General features: G+C 41.1%; 1 protein-coding gene across 2 annotated transcripts in view; it reads left to right on the forward strand.

Annotated features, from left to right (window-relative positions):
* Window positions 1-23503, forward strand: part of LOC306829701 (ecto-NOX disulfide-thiol exchanger 2-like) — an 85690-nt gene that overhangs the window by 55072 nt on the left and 7115 nt on the right. For both annotated transcript variants that reach the window (XM_079352833.1, XM_079352834.1), the window contains exons 4-12: window positions 1314-1478; window positions 6310-6516; window positions 6794-7027; window positions 8223-8435; window positions 12030-12136; window positions 16522-16627; window positions 19213-19400; window positions 21224-21364; window positions 22933-22983. In XM_079352833.1, coding sequence (XP_079208959.1) covers window positions 1314-1478; window positions 6310-6516; window positions 6794-7027; window positions 8223-8435; window positions 12030-12136; window positions 16522-16627; window positions 19213-19400; window positions 21224-21364; window positions 22933-22983 — 1412 coding nt within the window. The remainder of the gene's footprint in view (window positions 1-1313; window positions 1479-6309; window positions 6517-6793; window positions 7028-8222; window positions 8436-12029; window positions 12137-16521; window positions 16628-19212; window positions 19401-21223; window positions 21365-22932; window positions 22984-23503) is intronic.

Below are 23503 nucleotides of genomic sequence, written 5' to 3' on the forward strand. Positions count from 1 at the left end.
AGACCTATTCTCCATCTTCTATAATGTGAACATTTCTGGATCTCTTTTGATGAGTGGCACTCCAACCGTTCGTTCTCCCTCTTTGTGCAGATTTAGAGGTAATCACTTCCAACAACATGCAATATGTATTTCCAGGTTATAGTGTGTACTGCTGAATAGTAAATATGGTGTCTCCTTTACTGGATTTATTGTTATTGAACGTCAGATATTCAGAATTAAATTCACTCTGATCCAGTGTTTGCTGAGCTATTCTCTTCTGGAGGGAAATGTCACAATGCGCCTCAAGTGAATATTTTATCACAAGTATAAAGTTCAAATCCACACTATAGAAAAAGCTTTCATGCAAAGCTCCTGTGGGTGAGTTTCAATTATTTATAAAACAGACTGAAAGCAATACAGATGTCTCTTGGTGATCTACAAAAGCAAACGAGACCATCGGTGACGAGGTGTCACACACAGTCTGAAGAAACAAAACCACAAGATATGGACATTGAATGTAATATTCAAATCCTAGTGTGATGTTGTGGTTCTAAACATGGAGAGAACATTAATCTAAGCTGAACATGCACATCTTTTGTAATGGAAGGATTTATAGTTGAGCAGTCTCATCATCTTAATGTGACTTGTTTGTTCATGCATTTCATGATTCTAATTTCATCCACTGTGTCTGCAGTCAGAAATCTCTCCTCGTGTGAAACACTCCTCCGGCTTGTCAGATTGATTTTGTAACACGTCTGCTCTTTAACAGTGTGTGTATAATCTCTATTGAGCTCTATGTTTTAGTGAGCACGTACACAGGTGCATAAACATCACACACCCTGCGGCACAATTGTCAACTCCAAATCCTCTGCAGGTGACGTTGAGGCAAACACTGGAGGGCGTCGTCATTTCCATTTCAAAAAGCTTCTTCCTGGAACACATGTGCACATAAAAGCCCATGTGTGTGTGTGGATGTGAGTGCTGCAGCCTCAATCAGTGTTGTAAATAAAGCTGCTCTGTACTGTGGAATCCAGCTGTGTATATTATCTGTAAGGTCACGATTCAAACAGCAGCAGTGACAGAGACAGGCTCACTAAAGACATCTTCAAATCTGCATGTTGTTTATCAAATGTTTTATTCATGAATGACCCTGTTTTGTATCTTGTGTAGACTACTTGTGATGACGGTGAAATCACTCAGTAAATAAATAAACTGGGTGAAATGGTTCTTAAAGATAAAGTGAAATTATACATGACCGAAGTTTAGCTGTTGAATATGTACGTTTTTGTTTTTTTAATCTGTTCTTATTAATCTTGCTCTCCTGCTGTCTCCAGATTTTGATGCTAACCTTGGTATGATGCCTGGAATTCCCCCCCTGAATCCCTTGAACCCCCTGATGCCCGGCCTCGGTATGGTGCCAGCTCCCCACTCTCAGGATGTCCCACTAGTGAAGGAGATCATCCACTGCAAGACCTGCACCCTGTTCCCACCCAACCCCAGTAAGTTCAAACTTCATGCTCATCCTGCAATAATATCTACAAACCCATTTCTGAATCCACATTATGCAGGTGAGGGACATTTCTGGTGTCGGGAAGCTTTCTGGTTTCTGATTATAGTCCAAGCACCAATCAGATTTGAGCAGGCCTCGGGGTGGGGAACAACACAGGTGAAACATATGGCTGCTTTCAAGCTTCATTGATCTCTTACAACAGATATGTGATCATTAAAGAATTATATTATGAAGCCATCGATAGCATCACTCAGGAATTTACAGTCATTTTAGAACAAACACACACTTTTACATTCTGTTAGACAAATGTGATTATTTTAGCACACCTACGAAAGTGTGCAGAAGTGTTTCCTGTAGAGCTGTGCTGTTGCCCTGTGGCTCCTTATAAAGCATCACTGTCACAATATGGTGCAGAGGGAAAAGCTGATTAAAAGTTTAACTTCACCTAGAAAGTCTCTCTAACCCAGCGTCAGTTGAGCAAAATGAACTCAGTACTCTGCGCACACATAAACCCCGAGGCTGTGTGAGGGATCAGCTTGTCAAGATTTTACCCTCCAACTTCAGAGCCTGTCACAATCACTCTGTGGCACAAGCGCGACTTATTCTCTGTCTTGTGTGTGAAGCATACGTGAATTGGTAAATTCACCTCCTTGTATAAAACCCTCTCTTGGATTGTGCAACAAAATCTGAAGTCGTTTCGATCGACGGTGACACATGACGTTAGTAACGCCCACTCTGTACCATCTCTATCGCAGTTACCCTCCCCTCTTTTTTTGATCCCAATCTCTTCCTTAGATCTTTCTGATTCGTACCTTTTTTCTGTGTCGCCAGAAGAGTTAATCTCTAAGCCAGGTATTCTGAAAAGACATCTGAGAAAAACTGCTGTGGCTTGATTCTTCTCATGAAAGTCAAGTAACTCAAGTTTCAGCTCTGCGTCATACATTTAAGCCACTAAAGCGTGAGAGTTGTTTTGTCAGAGCAAGCAGCTCCTGGGGGACTCTCTGAAGATAAATTGGGGCAATGGATTGTGATTTGCATCAACCATATTTAAAGGTGAAGCAGAGTTCTGAGCCCACCTAAAAATCTTTAGCTTGCATCTTTTCTAGTGCTGTCCTGTTGACCTCTTCGGACCATGACCACCAACACTGTTCTGCAAATAAAAATCACCTCCGACCCAAATGAAGTGAGTGAAGCTTGAGGTCCAGAAAGCACATTTCACCATCACCACTCAGTTTAGCCAAACATCTGAGATGGTGGTTACAAAAAGCCACACTTCCTCAGGGATGGAGTGAGGGTTTTAAACTTCCATGAGCAGTGTTGCAGCAGACCTTCTGCCTTTGTGTTTGCATTGAAGGGAGCAGGGATCAAGCATCACTGCATGAGGCCTCCCTGACACCTCGACACTAACTTAAAGGACTCAAAGCACATTGGGCTTGAAAGAGACGCTCAGAAAATATGTGAGGATTATATATTCCTGTAATTTCAAAACATGCCTCAACCTGGAGCTGCAGAAAGCACCGATAGATGGATGGATATAATTATTCTAATTAGGGCTTTTTATAACCATTGGAACAGATCCTGTCACTCCTTCACAATGAATCTGCTCATTTGTGCCACATGTGAGTAAGTGGTTATCTTATGGTTCCTGAGCTGAAGAAAGTCTTTGAGGCCTGTCATGTCAGAAATGTGAAAATGTGGTTGTGAAGTCTTAAAGTATAGTTCAGCATAGTGACTATTTCAGCATCTGTCTTACTGAAGCTGTGTTGCCTCTCTGGAGGAGAGAGAGCTGAGGAGGGGAGGGGAGGAAATACGAATGATTGAGGACAATTACTGTTTCAGAAGTTAGTGTGGAAGCAAAAAAAATGAGGTTGCAGACGAACTATGAAGAGTATATAAAATGTTAGAAAACATCTACCTTGTGGTTAAAAATTCCACAAAAGTATGAGTTGTGATTTTGGTAAATGTGCAGTTTGGAACTTTTTGAGTTTTCAATTTTTCTTCTTTAAAGAAATGCCCGTAACACAGTGGTTCTGTGTTCATCTTTGACATCTTTAAATGAAACTGTGTGATATGTGGAACAGCGCTATAGCTCTGAAGCAGAGCGGCTTTAGGGGGGCAGACGGTTGTGACAGTGAAGCAGAATGCAAGGAACAAGTATCGATGTTCGCTGCGTACAGGCTTTAGCAGACATCACAGGCGAAGCATTGGGAGCACTGAGGCGTCACGGCCGCATGCAGTGTGTTGTCTATCAAATCAGGCTTTAACCTGGAGCTGGAAATACTAAACCTAAAACCATAAACATGGTTTTGTTTCTCCATGTGATGAATGTAGTGTGTTAATGTACGACCTGAACTAACTTGACTGTGTGTAAATGTAGTTCATCTTTCCTTAGACAATCCCGAGAGAGCCGAAGACTCCACCCTATGGCATCCCTCAGACTATAAAAAGGTGTTTATCCAGTTCATCCAGTCAGGGTGATGGATGGTTGTTGACCTGTGTTAGTACAGCTGAGCAGCAGGACTCCACGCAGGCAGCTCGCCTGTGGGATTTTAAGCCAACAAGCTGTGGTTATGTTCTTTTTTTTTTTCATTATAGGAATAGTTTTTTTTCAATGTTCACAAATATGTTTACATTGTACCGTGTGACTACCTCTCATTATATATGAAATACTATGAACCTGCATCCACCCTCTTTCCATGAAGTTCCCCAGTCTGCATTTTAAAATGACCAGCCTTAAGTTATCTGTCCAAACATCACACACACACACACACACACACACACACACACACACACAGTCCAAACCCCACATGTAGCTTGCAGCGCCAACATGTCACATGGAAAGCTGCTCATGCTGTCCTCTCTGCTTCAGGTTCACCTGCTCTGATTTGCATGATGCAATGCTATCTCCTTGACTGTTCACTACTCCATACATTGCAGTACATCTTGTATATATCGTAATCTAGTCAGGATTAAAGGGTCGTTGGATCTTTGTTCACCTACACAGTGGCAGCCTCTTTGTGAGAAAGTTCAAAGAACTCGACAGGACTGACTCAGACTTGGACTTTGTTTGTTGTAGTTTTGTTTTGGAGGACTGTGAAGGTTCCTATGTGCTGATAAGCCACATCTATTTTAGCTGGAAGAAAACTTTGAGTTTACGTTGTTTGGCTACACGCCCTGACATCCATTTATCACAATACTACTTTTTAAAACAATGTAATGTTAAACACACTCAGCTGGCTCCCTCTTAATGCAAGTCTTCAATTTCACTGGTATCAATTTGTTTTCAAATCTATTCATTTTCATTACTGTCTATTTACGACTGTTAATCAATTTTTTGTCATTTATTTTGAGATGATTGTTTTCTGATTAAAAAAAAAAAAGGCAGAAAGAAAGTCAGATATTTACTGACGTTAGTTTAGACTTTTCTGTAAAGGACTGATGATTTTACAGAAGCAGTTTTTTTTACCATCTCATTGGTGATGTTTACCTGGCGGGGCGGACTGGCCATCTGTACGTTCCGGAGAATCACATAACGGCTAGTGATCAAAGAAGGTTAGCGGTTGCGACACATGATGCGTCATTGTTAATTCTATTTTATCCTTCTTAGAAACACTGTGGGAGGGCTGGGCTGAGGGACAACTCTGTTTTAGTTTGAGTGAGACATCTACTGAAGCTCCACTCTGAAAGTTGCATATTAAAACCTTGAAGCAACTGGAGATGAGGAGAGAGGCAGATTCAATGCCTTTAGAATCTGAATCTTGAAAGATACTTTCTTCCTCCATAAGTTCTGGCATGAAGTACGACAAAATACAGGAAATAAAAGGTCTCACACCCAAACGTTTCTGGAGGAGATTTGTCTGTCGATGATTGCAGGGCCTTTTTAACAGACATCCGGACATAGCGCATCCTCAGCACTCCACTGATTAGCTGTCTGCTCCGCATAGATCCGGCTAATCACATTCATAATGGATGAGAAGTGCAATCTATTGGAGATGAGATCAGTCAACACTTGCAGAGCAGGAGAGCTTCCACATGAGTAGATTTACTCAGAGGATGAAACAGTTTGATATGAAACACCATCGGAGGATACTGTTCCAGATTATCAGTATTCATGCGTTTGGACGTTATCATTTCTTTTAGGTTCACGACCGCGGCAACGTTTTAGAATATGACAAAGAATGAAACGTCCGGGTTCAGAATGTGCTCTGATTGTCTTCTTCTTAAGCCTTTTTGATTCTCAGCATGAATGTTGCCTTTGACCTCGATCCTTCGTGAAATCTATTTGTCACATACATCTATGTCTTTAGTGCAATGATCCACTTAGTAAACAGACTATACAGCGTAAACAGCCAGACTTTTTTATTCAAACAATCTCTTGAAGTCAAACATTGGTATTAGTGAAAATACCAAATGAATGAAACTCAGTGCATCTCTTATTTTAGAAAGCCTTCTGTAGGTCTCCTTTTGTTCCATGTTTTTGAGGATACATGAAAGCAAGCGTTGTTCTGATCAGACAAAGGACAGATGATCAGTCCTGCTCCTCACGTCTGCCAAAGTTATTGGAATTTTCATTCAAATGAAAATGTTATAACCTTTGGAAGATGTCGTTACTTTCTCAAAGTGCAATCAATATTTTTACAAGAGTCTCAGCGCACACCCACAGATGAATCATTCCTGCACTTATTTTTAATTTAGCTTTATTATATCAAAATAAACACAAGCATAATATGATATACTTTCAGGCTGCTTCTTTCTCAACTTGCCTCATGATGATTTCATTATTTTCTCTTTGTCTCGCTTTTTTTTTTATTATGAAACAGACCTTCCCCAACCAGCCACGAGAGATCGCCCTCCAGGGTGTAAGACGGTGTTTGTCGGCGGTCTGCCAGAAAACTCCACAGAGCAGCTGATCGAGGAGATCTTTGGTCAGTGTGGAGACATCACAGCCATACGAAAAAGCAAGAAAAACTTCTGCCATATCCGATTTGCTGAAGAGTTCACTGTGGACAAGGCTCTCTTTCTATCAGGTATTGTTCTAAAATAAATGAGACATCATAAGACCATCATTGTTGAAAGAAGGTCCTGAATGTAAAGGCTATACTACACCTGCTTTTCAACCACACACTCACACAACCAGACAATCAGGTGTGTTGTCCGTGTAAACGCAAAAGTAGAGATTCTGGATTTGCATGGAGTAATGGAAACAAACACAGTAGAGGTTTATCTAATGTTCATTCTCAGATCACTTCAAATTATTTTTCAACTAAGCAGACTTTACATTTACTTTTTTTTTAATACCCAAAGGTTATCGTATCCGCTTGGGCTCCAGCACAGACAAAAAAGACTCGGGTCGTCTCCACGTGGACTTCGCCCAGGCCAGAGACGACCTCTACGAGTGGGAGTGTCGACAGCGCATGTTCGCCAGAGAGGAGAGGCACCGACGAAAGATGGAGGAGGACCGACTCCGACCGCCGTCCCCTCCTCCCATCGTCCACTACTCCGAGCACGAGTGCAGCCAGCTGGGAGAAAAGATCAAAGGTAAGAAGATGAGGAGAGCTACAACACGTATAAAATAAAATCCGAACATGATGACGACATAAGCAAAAGAATATTAGCTAACGTGAAAAGTAAAGTAACTTCTTTTAATCGTCCAGGACATTTACAAAATCAAGTTGTCTCAGAATTACTATGAAGACACAAGTGAAGTCGGAGGTATTAATGCAATCTACAAACAGACAGGGTAGGTAAAAGGTAGATGTGTAGTTTTGTCTTCTATTGTGGTGGCCGAGGATAGAGCATACAAGCAAAGCATTATGGGATTGGTCTTAAACTGCAGCAGGTGAAACTGAAGACACAGTTTTTCTGATGTTCTTAAAAATTCAGGGCTTTGTTTTCAAGGGACGTTACACAAAAGCTGTTAAAGGACGTGTATCAGTTTACTCATCCCTAAAAATACTCTCTCTCTCACTCACTCTCTCTCTCTCTCTCTCTCTCTCTCTCTCTCTCTTTTATCTCATCCTTTCTCCTCCACTCTCCCTCTTTGCACTCTCTTTTGTTTTTCTTTAACCTTTACATTTACTATCCTCCGCTTTGTCAGTTTGTGGCTGAATAAACATGTTTCACTAATGACAAGTTACACTTTCCGGTCTCGGTCACTGTTGCATGTTAACAAACTGGTGTGACTTTCTGCCTCTCTACCATCAGCTCGACTCAAGTCTCCCAGCTTTTCCTTTCTTGGCCCGAGTCGAAAGACCAAAGATCCTTGCTGTTGCCAAGGATTTGTTTCTAATTACTTCAGGCTGCTGTTGTGAAAACACACACTCTAGCTATTTGCTGCTAATTTAGATTTATTCATCCCTGAATCTTCCACCCCGAGGAAAACGGAGGTTAAGCCCTTTTCTTAGTGTTATATTCTGTTACTGCACTGCGTCTTTTTCCTGACAGGAGCCAAACGGTTTTTATCCCCTTTATCTCTCCATGTCTCTGACGTGTCTTTGTGCTCTGTGAAGATATACATTGCTGCAAAAAAAAAAAAAAACCTGATTTCCCTTTTGTTTGAGTTTGTCTTTATAGTATTTTAGGTGTCCTATACATATATCAGAAAGCTGGACTGGACACAATTAACAGCCTTGTCTCTTATGGATTTTGACCACACTAAATGTCCCAAAATTAACTTGTTTTTGTTTGTATGGAACGTGACTCTTCTTTTCTCTGTGCCCACAACCCTTGGCAGAGGACGGTAAGTTTCCTGAAGCTGTGCGTGTTCTCCTGACCTGGTTGGAACGTGGCGAAGTCAACCGCAGGAACTCCAACAACTTCTATTCGATGATCCAGTCGTCCAACGGCCACATCCGCCGGCTGACCAGCGAGAAGAGTCAGCACGAGAAGGAGATGGAGGAGGCCAAAGACAAGTTCAAGACGGCTCTGTCCGGCATACTGGGTCAATGTGAGTCCTACAGTCTCACTAACACACTACAGACTGTGATGGGAAATACACTTTGAAATGGTTGGACATTTTGACCATTGTATTCCGGAAACAAGTCCAGGATCCCTCGAAATGAGGGAAAAGTGGGTAACGAGTTTAAAGTTTTCTTCTGGAATGGCCTTTATGTGAATTATATGAGCAGGAGTATTTAAAGGAAGGAATACAATTACTGTCTGTTTGGCTAGGCTTGAAGTGAGTTGTAAGTTTCAAAATCAAATATTCAGATATACAACACAAACAAAGCTCAGCAGGTCATAAAGAGCCAGGCATTCACAACTGAAGATAATATCTCAGTCAAGACTTTCTGTACCTGAAGAACTTGTCACTGGAAAAAAGGTAAGTATAACAAAATAACCAAAGCATGTGAAGATATGATTTGAAAACAGTCTGATGAATGGATGAAGTTTATTGATTGAAAAGGTGACCTAGTCTTCCTTTGAGAAGAAGACTTAATGCAACAATGTGTAGAAATTTGGTTTGGTGCACTTTGGCGCCCACTGGTGGGGTTTATTTCTTTACGTTTTTGGACTGTTGTCAGTCATTGTAAGTGCTTTTTTGCAGTAGAAACAGTCCTAGTACCAGAACACAATTTACAACTAACAACAATGTTCTTGTCATCTTTCCTTTCAACAACAAAACTGAAGTAATGGGAATATTTCCAGCAGCTGTATTTTAATGTGTGGACTTCCGCCTTCCAAGCTAGCCAGCATATATGGGAGACAATAATTGACAAAACAAGCCCAATAGCCAAAAAAAAAAAAAAAAAAAACTTGCAGCAGAACTTAAAAAGAAGCCCAGTTCTGCTGGAAAATGGCATACCTGGCAACCATAAAGCTAGCTTCCTTCCTGCTTGGCTAACGTGGGTGACAAAATGAGTCTGTGGATTGTTGCATTTTAAATCAGAAGTGGGGTAATAACAACAACAGTAAGGTTGTAACGAGTTATTAAGTAACTGTAACATTAATAATTAATAGTAATTTTATTACTAATTCGTTACACCACTCGTTTCTAGTAAAAGTGATTTTATTATGTAACGTGTTACTGCACAAAACTGGATATGAATGACACCTGTAGGGATGTACACTCTCGCATCAGTTGTTGCTTTTTGTCTGGCTTCTTGCTCAGCCACACTCTCTCTTTTTGTCAACATTACATACTGCAGTAAACAAGGGATATGGCCGTGCTGTAGATGTGGGAGGGACAGCGTTCTCGCTGTTCAAAGTTATTTTGTTATTAAATCGGCCTCTGTATCTGCTATTTTAAGTTGGAAATGTTACATATTGTTGCTTCAAAGGTAAGTTTGTTTCTTTTTCATGATCATGTTTTTTTTTCTCCCTTTCCAAAGACAATTATCTCAAACAAATAACGATCAGTGATTCCAGACCCTGCAGAATATTCATATTCATGTTTCCTTCAGGTGAAAATAGTAAGCGGGCCAACACATTCATAGCATGAATACACAGCAGACGTGTATGGTCAATGGATGCTTTAAGTCAAACTATAAACATGCAGCTCCTACCCACCTGTGACAGCGTTTCTGTGCAGCTGCTGCTTTAAAAGCACCGCCTGAGGCACTTTGTCTCCACACAACACACCAAATGAACGTTTAATACATTATAAACATCTTTTAACACAGATTGAGGTGTGTGTTCCTTTAATCATTAAACGGATAAATATAACATGGAGAAGACGCACTGTGTGTATGTGGGTGCTTGTGTCTTTATACACCATAAAGAGCGAAGGCCCGAATGCTGTCTTTGTGTTTACCAGAACCTCAGCCGATGTAAACCTTTTTCCATTCATAACTGCTCTCCTCTTGTTGCGCTGCTAATCAGATGTGTGACCCACCACTGTGACTGTCTTCCTGTGTGGAGCTCTCTGTCTTTGAAAATAAAATCAGCCTGTCGAGCCTAAAGCCCAAAAAGCTCTGTCCCTGATGGACTCTGTCGCCTTAAAGGTCACTTCGCTCGTGTCACAAAACGGCCTCTTGCCTGTAGATAAATACATTGATAGATGGATAAATTGATGGATGGATGGACTGGACTTACATAGGAGCTGAGAAGCCTGAAGGTCTGTCTGTGGCCTTTGCTCTCTTCTCTTACTTCTTCATCGATCGACTCCGACAAATGGCAGGGTGCTGGGAAGGAGCAATCGATCTCTGCACTGTGCTGTCTCTCACCACTCTGCAAACATACACACACGCTGGTCGTTCCCCCCCCCCCCCTGGTCGTTCATGAGATTTGGGGTCATGAGAAAAAGAACGAGATCCCGGATACAAGCGGCTAAAATCAGCTTTATCCGGAGGGAGGCTGGGCGCACCCTTAGAGATAGGTTGAGAACCTCGGCTACCAAGGGGGAGCTTGAAGTAGAGCCGCTACTCCTCCACATTGAGAGGAGTCAGCTGAGGTGGCCTGGACGCCTCCCCAGGGAGGTGTTCCGGGCATGTCCCTCTGGGAGGAGGCCTCGGGGTAGAAGCGTGACACGCTGTCTCGAGGTCCCACCAGAAAGCTATAGGCATCTCTGCTAAGACTGCTGCCCCTGTGACCTGGCCCCGGATAAGCGGGAGAAAATGGATGGATAGACTTTATTAATACACTGCATCTAAGATGAAACCTTACAGCGAACAGTTTTCCTCATGCACTTCACATGTAGACTCAATGAACACCTGAGGTCCTTATAAGACTATCTAAGATTATTCCAGTGTTGGGTTTCTATAATGTTACAGCTACAACGATTGTGGTTTAAACCTTACAGCTGTTCATTTTTTAGATAACAAATACGTCTTCATTAGGAAAGCATATCAAAAACACTGTGCTACTTTTAACAAGGTGTCTTTGGGCAATGTTTCCTCTGCTGCTGCCGAGCTGCACAGCGGTCAACAGTGGCAAACTTCAAGAAGGTTATTTTTAGAAGCTGCCAGTTGCTTAGCAAAATCTCTTTATTATACCAGTACTAAAAAAGACAAAAATGCAGCCCATGCTAGAAGCTCTGTGAACTGACACTGATTTATATAAAGTGCACTTGAATGCTACTAACATGCTGATGTTAAGTCAAGCAATAGTTTAATTAATTAAAAAGGTATTCTATGTTTACAGTCACAAGTTTACTAATTTTCTGGGAGTAACATGTTTTTTAATGAAATCCATTCACAAAAGTAATCAAGACATTGCAGACAGATGTTATCATGAAGGCGGATTGAATTTGTCTCTTTTTTTTTGCAAACTTGATACAAAGGACATCAAATAAAGGGGCTTCATTCTTTATGAAGCATGATGTGAGTTCTAATTTATGAATGTATGATTTGTTGAAGTTTTGCATGTGAGACCAAACGTCCAAGAAATTATGCTCCTTCAGGTAAGTACTGCACATCACATGGCTACACACAGACACACACAAACACTCACACAAACACTCACACGCACACACACACACAGTTCATAACAGCCCGAGTTGACTGGACTTTCTTACTGCTCTGCTCCCTCCCACCTGCCCTCTGTCTTTCTCTCTCTCTCTGTCTCTGGATGGTCTCTGCTCCCTCCCTGCATCCCGCCACAGTTGAACAGATTGTGTCTGTATTCCAAGCTGCTTCCAAACAAAAGGCATGGGACCATTTCTCCAAAGCTCAGCGCAAGAACCTGGACATGTGGCGAAAACAAGTCGAGGTTAGTCCACTTCGATTTCAGTCTGATGTCAACGTGATTTCTGGAAAATATTAGACCAATTAGACTTGTTCCCCCTGTTTCTTTCAGCACCTCTCCCTTTTTAACCATTGAATGAGTGATTACCTAATGATAAAAACATTTCACCAAATGAGGAAAGAATTGTGATATAACAAGTCAAGGCAAGAAGCAAAACAAAAGCAGACTCCTTGCTACAGTAAGTACTTCAAAAAGTCAGGCTGCAGAAAATTCTTCTCTCTCTCTTTCTGATACGAGATAAAAACATAGGTTTAAACAGTTCCCTCTCCCCCATACTTCCATCACTGCCTTCCCCTGTGACATACAGTATATCCAAGTTGCTAGGTGAGTTTTGTGTTTATAATGACACAGGTAAACATGTACAGGTTGTCCTCTCCTGCACCATCATCCGTTTTAGATTATTTTATTTTGACAGAACGATGAAGGAGGAACATCACGAGACAAACCCACTCTCTTTTTTTTCTTCACTAAATGATTAGCACTGGTAATGGTGGTGAAGGTTTGCTTGTAATGGAGGGCCTGGATAGTCTTATGGGCTGTGTATGATCAGATCTGATTGGTAAGTGTTATTTTCCCACAAAATAGTAAAAAGGTTCACGCCGTGACTTAAAAGCTAATTCAGACATGCACACGTATAGTTAAACTACAATATCTCACAGCACCAGCATCAACCTGTCCAAAACGTCTTGTTAAAGGTAGGTGATGTGAAGTAACAATTGATGCTTTAGTTTTCAGGTCATCTGTAGAAACATGAAAATACTTCAATTCATCCTCTGAATGTGTACCTGTGCTGACAAATGTATCATGTTTATAATAGCTTGTGTTTAAGTATGCTTGAGAGTAATTAGTAAGCAGGATGATGCACGTTTATAATCAATTCTTGAGAACATGCCGGGAGGTGTGACGTCAGTGATGTTCACTTTTTGCATTGTTGTCTCCCTCGCTCATAACCTTGAGGGTCTCTTAAGGATCTACTCCCTGAGGGAAACACTCTCATCTATTTGTACACTGCTGCAGGAAGTGCTCATATCCATAATGTGGACAGAGTGTTTCCATCAGTCCTGAGGGATCTGTCCATTCTTTCTCATGCTCTTCCTTTATAGACTGAGGAGTGCACACTGGATACACCGGGGAGAGTACAACATGAGCAAAGATGCAAGAGAGAACAAAAACCGTGTGGGTGGACTCTGATCGGCAGAATGTGTCCTCTCTCAGAAAATGTTCAGAAAAACATTCTTTAAATGAAACCCTAGTTCAAAGGTTTGCTTGTAGTTGTTTCTCTCCCAGCAACTTTACACTTAATTAGCTCTGAAAATAGATGTAACAGAATTTAAAATGACACCGTCTGTTTTATATAATGACTGGAATAATGATGAATGTTTACATTCAATTGAGAGACAAACAGATGAAATCATTGGGACACTCAGCCTTGTTTGTGATTTGTTTATACTGGAGTATATTGTTGTTAAACATCTAACATAAATGTTTTTGTTATAACAGTGGATCTTATTATGACACATGTGAGGGTATTTGTCCAGTGAAATAAAGAACACCATCTGCAGATCTGTTTCATGGAAGCATTTAAAGCTCATTGTTTTTTGGTGTTAAAGATTGAAACGTCTTTGGTTGTCTCTCTTAAATCAGCATTACTTCTTGCAGCAGCAGCAGACAGCTGTTTTTCCTTAAAATGTCCTGAAGTCAAACTATTGGCTATGACAGAGATTAGCATAGCGCTAGTGAGGATGTCAAATTTGTGTTGAGCACGGTGACACAAAAAGTAGCTTTCCTTTCAATCACATGTAATGACCTTGGAGAATAGCCTGTATTTAAATCTAAACCGTGACCTTTAAAAAGATGTTCTCAAGGCCGGCGATGTTCTTAATAGCAAGGCTGTTTTCGAGCAGAAAAACACTTCTCAGTGAAGCACTTAGTGGCTAAAGAATCAGAAACAAGACTCCAAATAATTTCCAACATGGTCATTAATGACTGCATGTGTGGAAGAAAAGCTGCTTTTTAAGTCAATGTTGTGTTTGTCTTTGTTTTACTCGTCTTTACTCTAAGGGATCAGTAATCAGTCGTAGGTTTCAAATGTTTTTCCATCACCTAAAAGAAGGTGAATTTACACCTTTGCTGGACAAAAAAAGATTTATTATAATAATATAATATTCATTGTGTCTTAAACTGTCTGCTAAGAACATGAACTTCATGTTGGGTCAGGTCGAAGGCAGCGAGAGGCTTAAGTTAACAGAAAACTTTACTTGAATCACCATCAAATATACTGAGTAATTATTTGGCAGTCTTGGCTTGCTCGATGCTCATATTTCATCACCAATGTCTTGTTTACTTTCGTTTGCCGTCATTCATCGCTGGCTTGCTGAAGCAGACTGAGTTTACTCTGCTGGAAGCCGCTGCCTTTGGGTTACTGTATATTTTATGTTGATGCGATAATAACCTATGAGGTCAAACTATACTTTAATGTGAGCGCTAAATGTGTAAAAAAAGATGCTCAGGTGGGCGCTCACCTCAAAATCTTTCACCTGCCGTGGTGATTATTTGAGTGATTTCATTGAAATTACAAAATGAGTCTTAAACAAGGTTTACACATTGATCATAAAGGTCTGTAGCGTACAGTAGAAGAAGCCAACGGCCAGTGATTCAGAACATTGAATGAAATTCAAGTTGCCTGGGGGTTGTTTATCATCAAACAGGCAGCCACTCTCAGTGTATTTTCAGTCTGATTCTTCAGCCTGGAGGTGAAATATGGAGGAAGGAGCAGCAGTGTTGAGGAGCTGCAGCTCCCGGGCAGAATCAAACAACAGCTGCCTCCCTCCATCACTGCTTTTATGTGTCTGTGTTTGTGTGTGCTGTGTATGCATGTGTTTACACTCAGCTCCGGCCCACCAGATGGTTGTGTTGTGTAGAGTACCTGTTTGACTTCTGCTGTGGGCTCAGGCTGATAAAGTCCTCTGACAGATGTTTTAAAGTTATTTACTGTTGGGCTGATTCTACGTCTGTAGCGTTTCAGGAGTAATCCAGTTTATCTAAATCTTCCATTGATAGAACTCTTGTTTGTATCCACTTGATTTATTTGTACACTTTACATGTTCGCTTTAACTGCTATCGTTTTATCTCCCCATCTTTAAACTTGTGATTAAAACTGTATGTATCCTGTGATTGATTTACATATGGGTAATATGGGTTGTAGGCTTTTATGTGGCCAAAGGTGATGAAAGTAATGTTTTGGGTTTTTTTCAGTGCATGTTGTAAAAAAGACTTTGATGATTAATGGAGTCTCATTCCATAAACAAATTAAAAAAATAAGTACCGCAAATGCTCAACTAAATATGGTATTCATACTTTTCCTGCTCGTTTTAGGATATTTTTGATTAGTCTGTAAACTCGATCATGGCTCTAACTTTGGATTGACGTCAATTAAACACTGTTTTGCATTCTTGACTTTTTAAGAGCTGGTTTGGTATATACTGTTAGAAATTGTGAAATGTATACGATTAGTCTTTCCTAAGGTTGGTTAATCCAATAGTAAACAATAAGCTGGACTCTCTATTATGATGCCCCATTAGCATTGAACCTCTTTCTTTCCATGGAAACTCTGTTTACGGCTGTAGTTGTGTGCACACATTATTTCTCATCTCAGTGAGATGATGTTTTCATGGATACTCAAATCGTGGATGTTTAATGTGTGAAATGTCGACTATGTAGAACAAAGATTATGTTTTTTTTTTTTTTCTTTTGACACATTTTTGGACATTTTTACATAATGTAGAGCCAGTTTGATTTGTTGGGTTGACCTTAGCCTTCAAACCTTTTTAAAACCTGCTTCTGGTCACTCGTCTCCATGTCGATGTAGTCATTAAAAATCAGTCATATCATAGAAAGACATATTAAAAACAAATGGATGCAAATCATTGACGGTAAGCACTGGAGACTTTTGTCGGGCTGGATTTTGCTACAGTGCAATCTGCTCTTTCACTTTTCAGGAGGAACAGGAGGAGGAATTTAGCCTTGATTACGTCTTTATTCATCTCCACCTTTATTCTGTTCTCTTCTGAGGGTTCCTTACAGCTAATCAAAGACGTGCATCGAGCTTGTTCTTCCTCCTGATACCACCAACTAAAACATGCTTCCATGAGTCTCTGCACTCCTGACCCTCCTCTTTCTCTCTCTCTCTCTCTCTGTCTCTTTCTCTCTCTCTCTCTCTCTCTCTCTCTCTCTCTCTCTGTCTCTCTCTCTCTCTGTCTCTCTCTCTCTCTCTCTCTCTCTCTCTCTCTCTGTCTCTCTCTCTCTCTCTCTCTCTCTCTCTCTCTCTCTCTCTCTCTTGCATTTTTCAGGAGATCAGAAACATGCACAACGAGCAGCTGATGGGCATCAGGCGAGAGGAGGAGATGGAGATGTCGGACGACGACATGGAGGACATGGCTGACTCAATGGACTCAGGTATTCATATACATGCATGTATTCACAGATCAGCACTTCTGTCAACATGACAGGAGATTCAGTGATCAGAGCCTCCAGAGGATGAACTCTGAGAGCGTTGAAATCACAGAGGGAGAAAGCTGAAGTGACAGTAATCTTCCTCTAAGGATCTGACAACCACCCGACAGCTCCACATGAATGAGAAACACATGCACAACACATCAACATGCTGACAACATCCATGCTTCACTGAGTAAATGATCAACATAACTACTAAAAGACATCAGGCCCACTCCCTACTGGATGAACACAATACTCCATAATTGTGTGTGAGCGTGTGTGAATGTGTCCACACCTCCGAGCTGCCAGATAATTTCATATCTTCGCACCATGATCTCCTGTTTGTCCCCTGAAGGACAATCGTTTTGTTTGTCGAGCAACAAAAACTCACAGCTGATAATCTCCTCACCCCCACCACAATAAAGCATTCATCTTGAGTGGTTGTCAGGGCAACACGCTGTTACCGTGACCACCACGTCGGGTCATCCTTGTGTTATGTTGTTTTACTTTAGTGTATTCTGATCTCTGCCTCTCGCTCATATGACGGCTTCTCTCATCAGCATGCAGATGTATGTCAGCTCAGCCTCCTTCTCTTTGGCACCCTTGTTATTTAGCTATCAGTTATTAGCACGGCTGTCATTGATCTGTCTTTTTTCGCTCCATGCCGCAACGTCGACCCAGGCGACAGGTGTTCATGTGATACTTGTTGGTATTTGTGTTAAAAGACTAACTGTAACACAATCTTTACTCACTAACTTATAAACAATCGAGTATATTCACACATCAACTTTTCCTCTTGAAAACCCGTTTTATGACTGCAGCCTCTTAGAAAAGTAAATCAATGCTCTGCATCTGACTCATGTACAGAATAGCAAAAGAACTGCCTGTGTGCATGACTGTGTGTGTGTGTGTGTGTGTGTGTGTGTGTGTGTGTGTGTGTGTGTGTGTGTGTGTGTGTGTGTGTGTGTGTGTGTGTGTGTGTGTGTGTGTGTGTGTGTGTGTGTGTGTGTGTGTGTGTGTGTGTGTGTGTGTGTGTGTGTGTGTGTAGGCTCAAGGATGTCTGCAGGTCGATACCTGTTATGTAAGAGAGGGCGAGTTACTCAGAATCTGACCAAGTCGTTGACATGTCCTCACACCGAGCTGATGAGGCCCTCAGATCAATATTTGTCTCATCACAAACACAGCATGTAACACACACACACACACACACAACCACACACACACTGCAAGAGTTCGTTAACACAACCAGTGGTCCTCTGTGATAGACTGCAGGCAGCCCTGGAGAACACACACACAAAAAGGAGCCAGATACACAGACCTGCAGAGGATGGAGCTTATCTTGGCCGTCCAGTCAGTGTGTTGAACTTTCCCCAAAGAGCTTCCCCTCGAGGCCCACAGGGGGAGAACAGAGCTGATAACAGAGGATACGTCTCATACAGTAATAACTCCCTCTGTCTCCGCTCTGTGCTCGATAGGTCAGCTCAGATGTCCAGAAGAAAGCTAATGGATGAAACACTTTGAGATTATCAAAGCCTTCTCTGTTGTTAAACTGAAGGTGCCAGATTATTGGACTTTAAAGGAAGACTGTGCGACTTTTTCATCCAGTAGATGAAAGTAGACTTGAGCACCAGCATGGAACCAAAACAACCTGCATTATTGTTTTGTGAGCACACTTTGGTTAACTCATAGTCTCATTCTGTGTCATAAATTGACACAGAAGTACCGAGATCTTATCGTGATATCAAACAAGCAGTGAGGAGGCTGTGTTCGTCTTCGTTTCTGTAGCCTTTGACTGAAACAGCTTTATATGCAAGGACGTCCGTGTAAACATGTTATAATCACAGCCGACAACAACACAGACAGTGGGACTCACTCATCGTAGACAGTCATGACTCAGAGAGACATTCACGCAGGATACACTTGATTCTGCTGTGTTAAGGCGTAAAAAGTCACACATTCAGCCTTTGACATAATTGTACCTGTCATCCTTTTGAAGCAAGACATTTTATTTTCAAAGCTCTTATGTTGTTATTATTGTCAGTGATTTGGTCTAACATTTAAATAGTCTGATTCTTTGCTCATGTTGCTGCTGCACCTAAAATTGTATTCCATATCTTTCTGATTCATCGACGGTCTGTTGGTTTCTTCTTTACAAGCTTACAAAAATCACCATAAATCTTTTGTGCGGTTTGTTTTTCATCATTTTGACAAGGAAGTTGACGTTAAATGCGGCCAATTCTGCGATGTAGAAGAAGAGCATAGTTTTCACACGCATAGATACGACTCGACCTGTCAGAGCCCTGCCCTTCTCTTTTAACTCTCTCTTACCTAAAGAACAATGAGCAATCCAATCAGGCTTTCGACTATAAGATATTACATTAAACGAGGTCAAATATGGAGCTTTGAATGTTGTTTTGACCCAAAAAAAGAAAAGAAAGAAAGAAACAGCAAGAGTGACACTCAGCTTGATAATATGCAGCGGCTCGATGTGACACCTCACCATCATAGTAAATGCTGCTTTGTGCCCTTTATGTTTAAACCTGCAGGTGTTTCTCAAGTGGAAGCCTTAAAGGAGGAGAACGACTCCCTGCGCTGTCAGCTGGACGCCTACAGGAACGAGGTGGAGCTGCTCAAACAGGAGCAGGGCAAGAACCAACCAATGAGGAGTGAGGAGGACAACACACACGCTCAGCAGCTGAGCTTCCTGCAGCAGGCTCTGCAGGGCATGCAGAAGGTAACGCTTACTACACACACACACACACACACACACACACACACACACACACAAAGAATGATACAGTCACTCTTTTCCTGTCCTGCATACAGCAAAAAGTTGACTCTCCTATTCGTTACTGTTCTGCTCCAGGTTCTTTTTAAGAACACGGTTGTTCAGGTTAAACCACTCCATTTTCCACTTAGACTGTCTTTTATTCTCTCAAAGAGAGCTGTGAAGGTGTGTGCAGCTGCTGTTAGTCTTTTTCTAAAGAACTGCTAAAAAATGATTTTCATGTTTATCTATTCATACAGAGTTTATTCTCTGTATGAATAGATTTTCCTTGGGATTTGAGAGTCGTGCAAGTAAAGAAATTTTATTTATTTTCAAAATGTGTACCACACAGTAATGTGCCTCAGTGTGTGGTTGAACAGCATCTTTAACGTTTTTCTTTCTTTAAGTAAAACCCATCTGACGCCCGTCATTCACTCTTTGACTGTTAAAAAGTTGTGCTCACACTGTATGACCGAATTGTTTACAATGCACAACCACAGCACATGATTTATGTAGCCTCACTTACATGTTCACATGCCCAGAGCCTGCACATTGACAGGCATGGCCTGAATCAGTACAAATATACACGGGCAAAAACGCTCTCTTGCTCTCTCACAAACACTCAGCATCACCAACAAACACAAGCTCGCAGCTAAATCCTAACGAATGTTCGCTGTCAGCTGGAGGTCAGCAGACATTTCCAGAGAAGGTTTCTTTCATGATCAGACAGTTTGTCACCAACACGGGGAATCTGCTCATGGCTCTGCTCTCATAGTGCGACTGCGAGAAGTCGTATGACCTTAATGTCAAACATGAGAGGAAATGATCCAACCGGGAGGGAGCAGCTGATCAGCATTTTTGATTTGGATGGTATTTGGACTATCCAAGGGTCACGACTATGAAGTAATTATTCTGGTTATTATCACGGTTTTTTTCTACGGCTTACAAAAAGGTATAAATGCAGATCTAACATTCATTCATTGATTTTATGAAATATTAAATATGGGAGCTAAAATGCTGGAAAAAAATTATTTCAAAAGTCTTTGAGTTGCCACGCAGCTTGTGGTTGATGACGTTTAAAAGCTTGATGTTGCTTTGCTGCAAAGAATGACAGTATGAGCAAACAAAGTAATAAGATATTCTGTGATTTACTGGCTCGCGTTGCTACACAGTTGGGTTGTGGGACATTAGGATCCATGTGGTTAAGTTAATGAATAAATAAAAATACACTGAAACTAGACACACCCTCTTGCAAGAGTTCCCGTGTTGTATTGCTCATCACACAAATTACAATCAAATATTTTCAGCATGAAGTCACAATGGGCTTTCTCTTTTGAATTAAAGGGCATGTTATAAAAAAAACACTTAATGTGAAGCTTTGCGTGTTTGAATTTGCATCTTTTAAAGACCCCCTGCGTCTGCTGGAGTCTTAATTTGCTTAAATTCAAACAGCAGGAGGGGAATCTTAGGATCTGTGTTAGAAAACTTCAGAGGACAAAAATGAGATAAATACTTTTGGAAGCTTTATTTTCTTTTGTCATCCATATCAGTGTTTCCCTCTTTTCGTAATCTGTCTCTAGTTTTTACAAGCAATTTCGCAAATTACTCCTCATGGACACGTAATACACGTAACAACGTTGGAGATATATCTGTGTTTAATATTAACAAGACTAATGTCTGATTGTGTTTCTGCTCTCACTTTGCCGTTCGAATAAAAACGTTTTTTATGGTAATGGTGAGTTAGTTCAATGAAGAATTCCATTTATTTTTGTTCTCCCTTTTATGTGCAGCAACTGTTGCAAATGAGAGAAGAAATCAAACAGCGAGAGGCAGAGCTGGAGAAGAGTTTGGAGGACAAACAGCAGCTGAAGAACCAAGTCCAGTCCCTGAAGGAGGGACTGCAGAACCTGCAGAACACACAAGCAACGCAGGTTCGTGTGACGGAGGGAGAAAACGCACATTTGTTAACAGCTAACATAAAAGCAGAAGTATCTGCCAACTCCCGAGGTGAATTTATACACCAAAATTCATTTTGGAGTTGCTCTAAGTTTAAAAGAGAGTGAGATCTCATTTACATCTTAATAAGAACAAAACGAGTTCAAGCTGAGTCGAAGACGTGAAGGATTTTGAAATAAGTCATCAATAAACAAAACGAAACAATGTGATAGTTATAAAAATAAAAATGTTCTCAGCTCCTCAAATGTCTCAAAGTAGCAGTTTGTGTGCGTCTGTTATAACACCAACACTGCAGGGAAGAGCCCAGCACAGTGACGCAGACCATTCCTGACTTCAGTCAGCGTTCTGCTGCTCACATTTTCTCTCAAGGAGTTTAATTCATTCTCTTTCTTCACATTATAATCCACTCTGTCATTTCCAATGTCTCCTCCAAAAAGCAGCTCAGTCAGTGATCAACCGTGTGATGTGAACTGTAATGAATCCCAGAGTAAACAGAATCCACTTATAATCATTTGAAGGACACTATCTGTGTCGAAAACTTTTTTCCAATGTCCTCTAAAGTATGTTCTTACCCTCAAAGACAGATCATAGTGTCAAAGCTTTTCATATAACATCAGAAACATCATGACCGTGTGTTGGCTTTTCTATATCCAAATATGTAGTAATATCTATAATCCTTTGATTTAAAGATTTAGAAATAATGCCTCACATTTAGTGTTCTTGAATACATGACATTGAAAGCTCCCCTGACAGGAAGCTAGCTGGTTATGTAAAGAGTGAAAATAAAACTGATGATTGTTGATGAAAGGAAAAGTCTTTGTCTACATTTTCCACATGAAAGATTTTTCTATAGATTGTTTTAGGTGCGTAAACAACAAGTTCAGTAGAGAGTCCACAGGGGGCGCTTAGAGCCAAGTTAATGTTAATGTGAATACATGACAGTCGAGTATGACGCAAGTAAAGCCACACTATATCACTGACTGCAATGCCCGTCCAGAGCAGGGCCTTTTCAAACACAGACAAATCGTGCAATGTTGTTCAGCTCAATGAGCGTGACAGAGTTGTCAATATGTTGTCATGGTAACGGTTTGATTAGAAATGTGTCCGTGTGACTGGGAGCTAATGAAATCCCTGCAGGTGAGCACACGCTCGTTGAGGGGGCATTTGTCATGTTGACGACTTCTCTTTGTTCCATCACTTCTCCTTCACTGGTCCGCTCACTGATTTGCTGTCTCAAACCTGTGCAGTAAGAAGCACTTTGAGTAGCGAGAAGCGAGAAAACCGATATACAAGCGTAAAAGTGTAAAAGTGTGCATTTTGGACCAATAACAGTTTATAATATCCATGTGGAGTTTGTTGTATTTGCTTTGTTTGTTTGATCCAAACTATCACAGATCTTAACATAAGTCTAAAAATACACTCCTCCTGTCGCTGTCTGCTTTTGCACCCTGAGCTGTGTGCATCCACACACTCCAGTCTGTCTACATCAGCACTCAGGTTGTTTCTCTGCCTCTTCTCGTCCTGTGTTTGTGATGTGCCGCAGCTGGAGATGTCGAAGCAGGACGACGGAGGCGGCGAGGAGAATCAAGTCAGTGTAAGTGGAGGAAAAGAAAAAAAAGAGATCTAACCCTCGATTGTCCTCTTCACATTTTGTTTTGTGTCCTCATTTCTCCTCCTCTGACTCTCCTCTCTAACCTCTTCCTCCAACATGACAGATCATTACAGGCCGATCCAATTCACTGCCACCACATTTCTCATCGAGTAAATCAGCACAGACACAACTAGGCTAGGAAATAAAGGAGTCATAAGGACTCACAAGTCCTGATTTACTAAAGGTTTGCATGCCCTAAAACGTGAGCTATCTGATCTACAAACAGCGTACAGTAAGGATTGTGTCTTTCATACCAGCAAAACAATACATATTGTCCATTTAGTATGTTTGCCTTAATTAATAAGTAAAGTTAGTACAAGCAATGTGATTTACCCTGCCAGAGATTGCAGTGACGGTGTCTAAATTTAACACCTTTTAAAAGTAACGTGTTAATCCAGAAGCCCAGTGTTACACACATCAGGCTGCAGTGAGGAGACATGAGCACAGTAAAAGAAGAAGTACA

This window comes from Symphodus melops (genome assembly GCF_947650265.1).
Source record: "Symphodus melops genome assembly, chromosome: 9".
Lineage (NCBI taxonomy): Eukaryota > Metazoa > Chordata > Actinopteri > Labriformes > Labridae > Symphodus > Symphodus melops.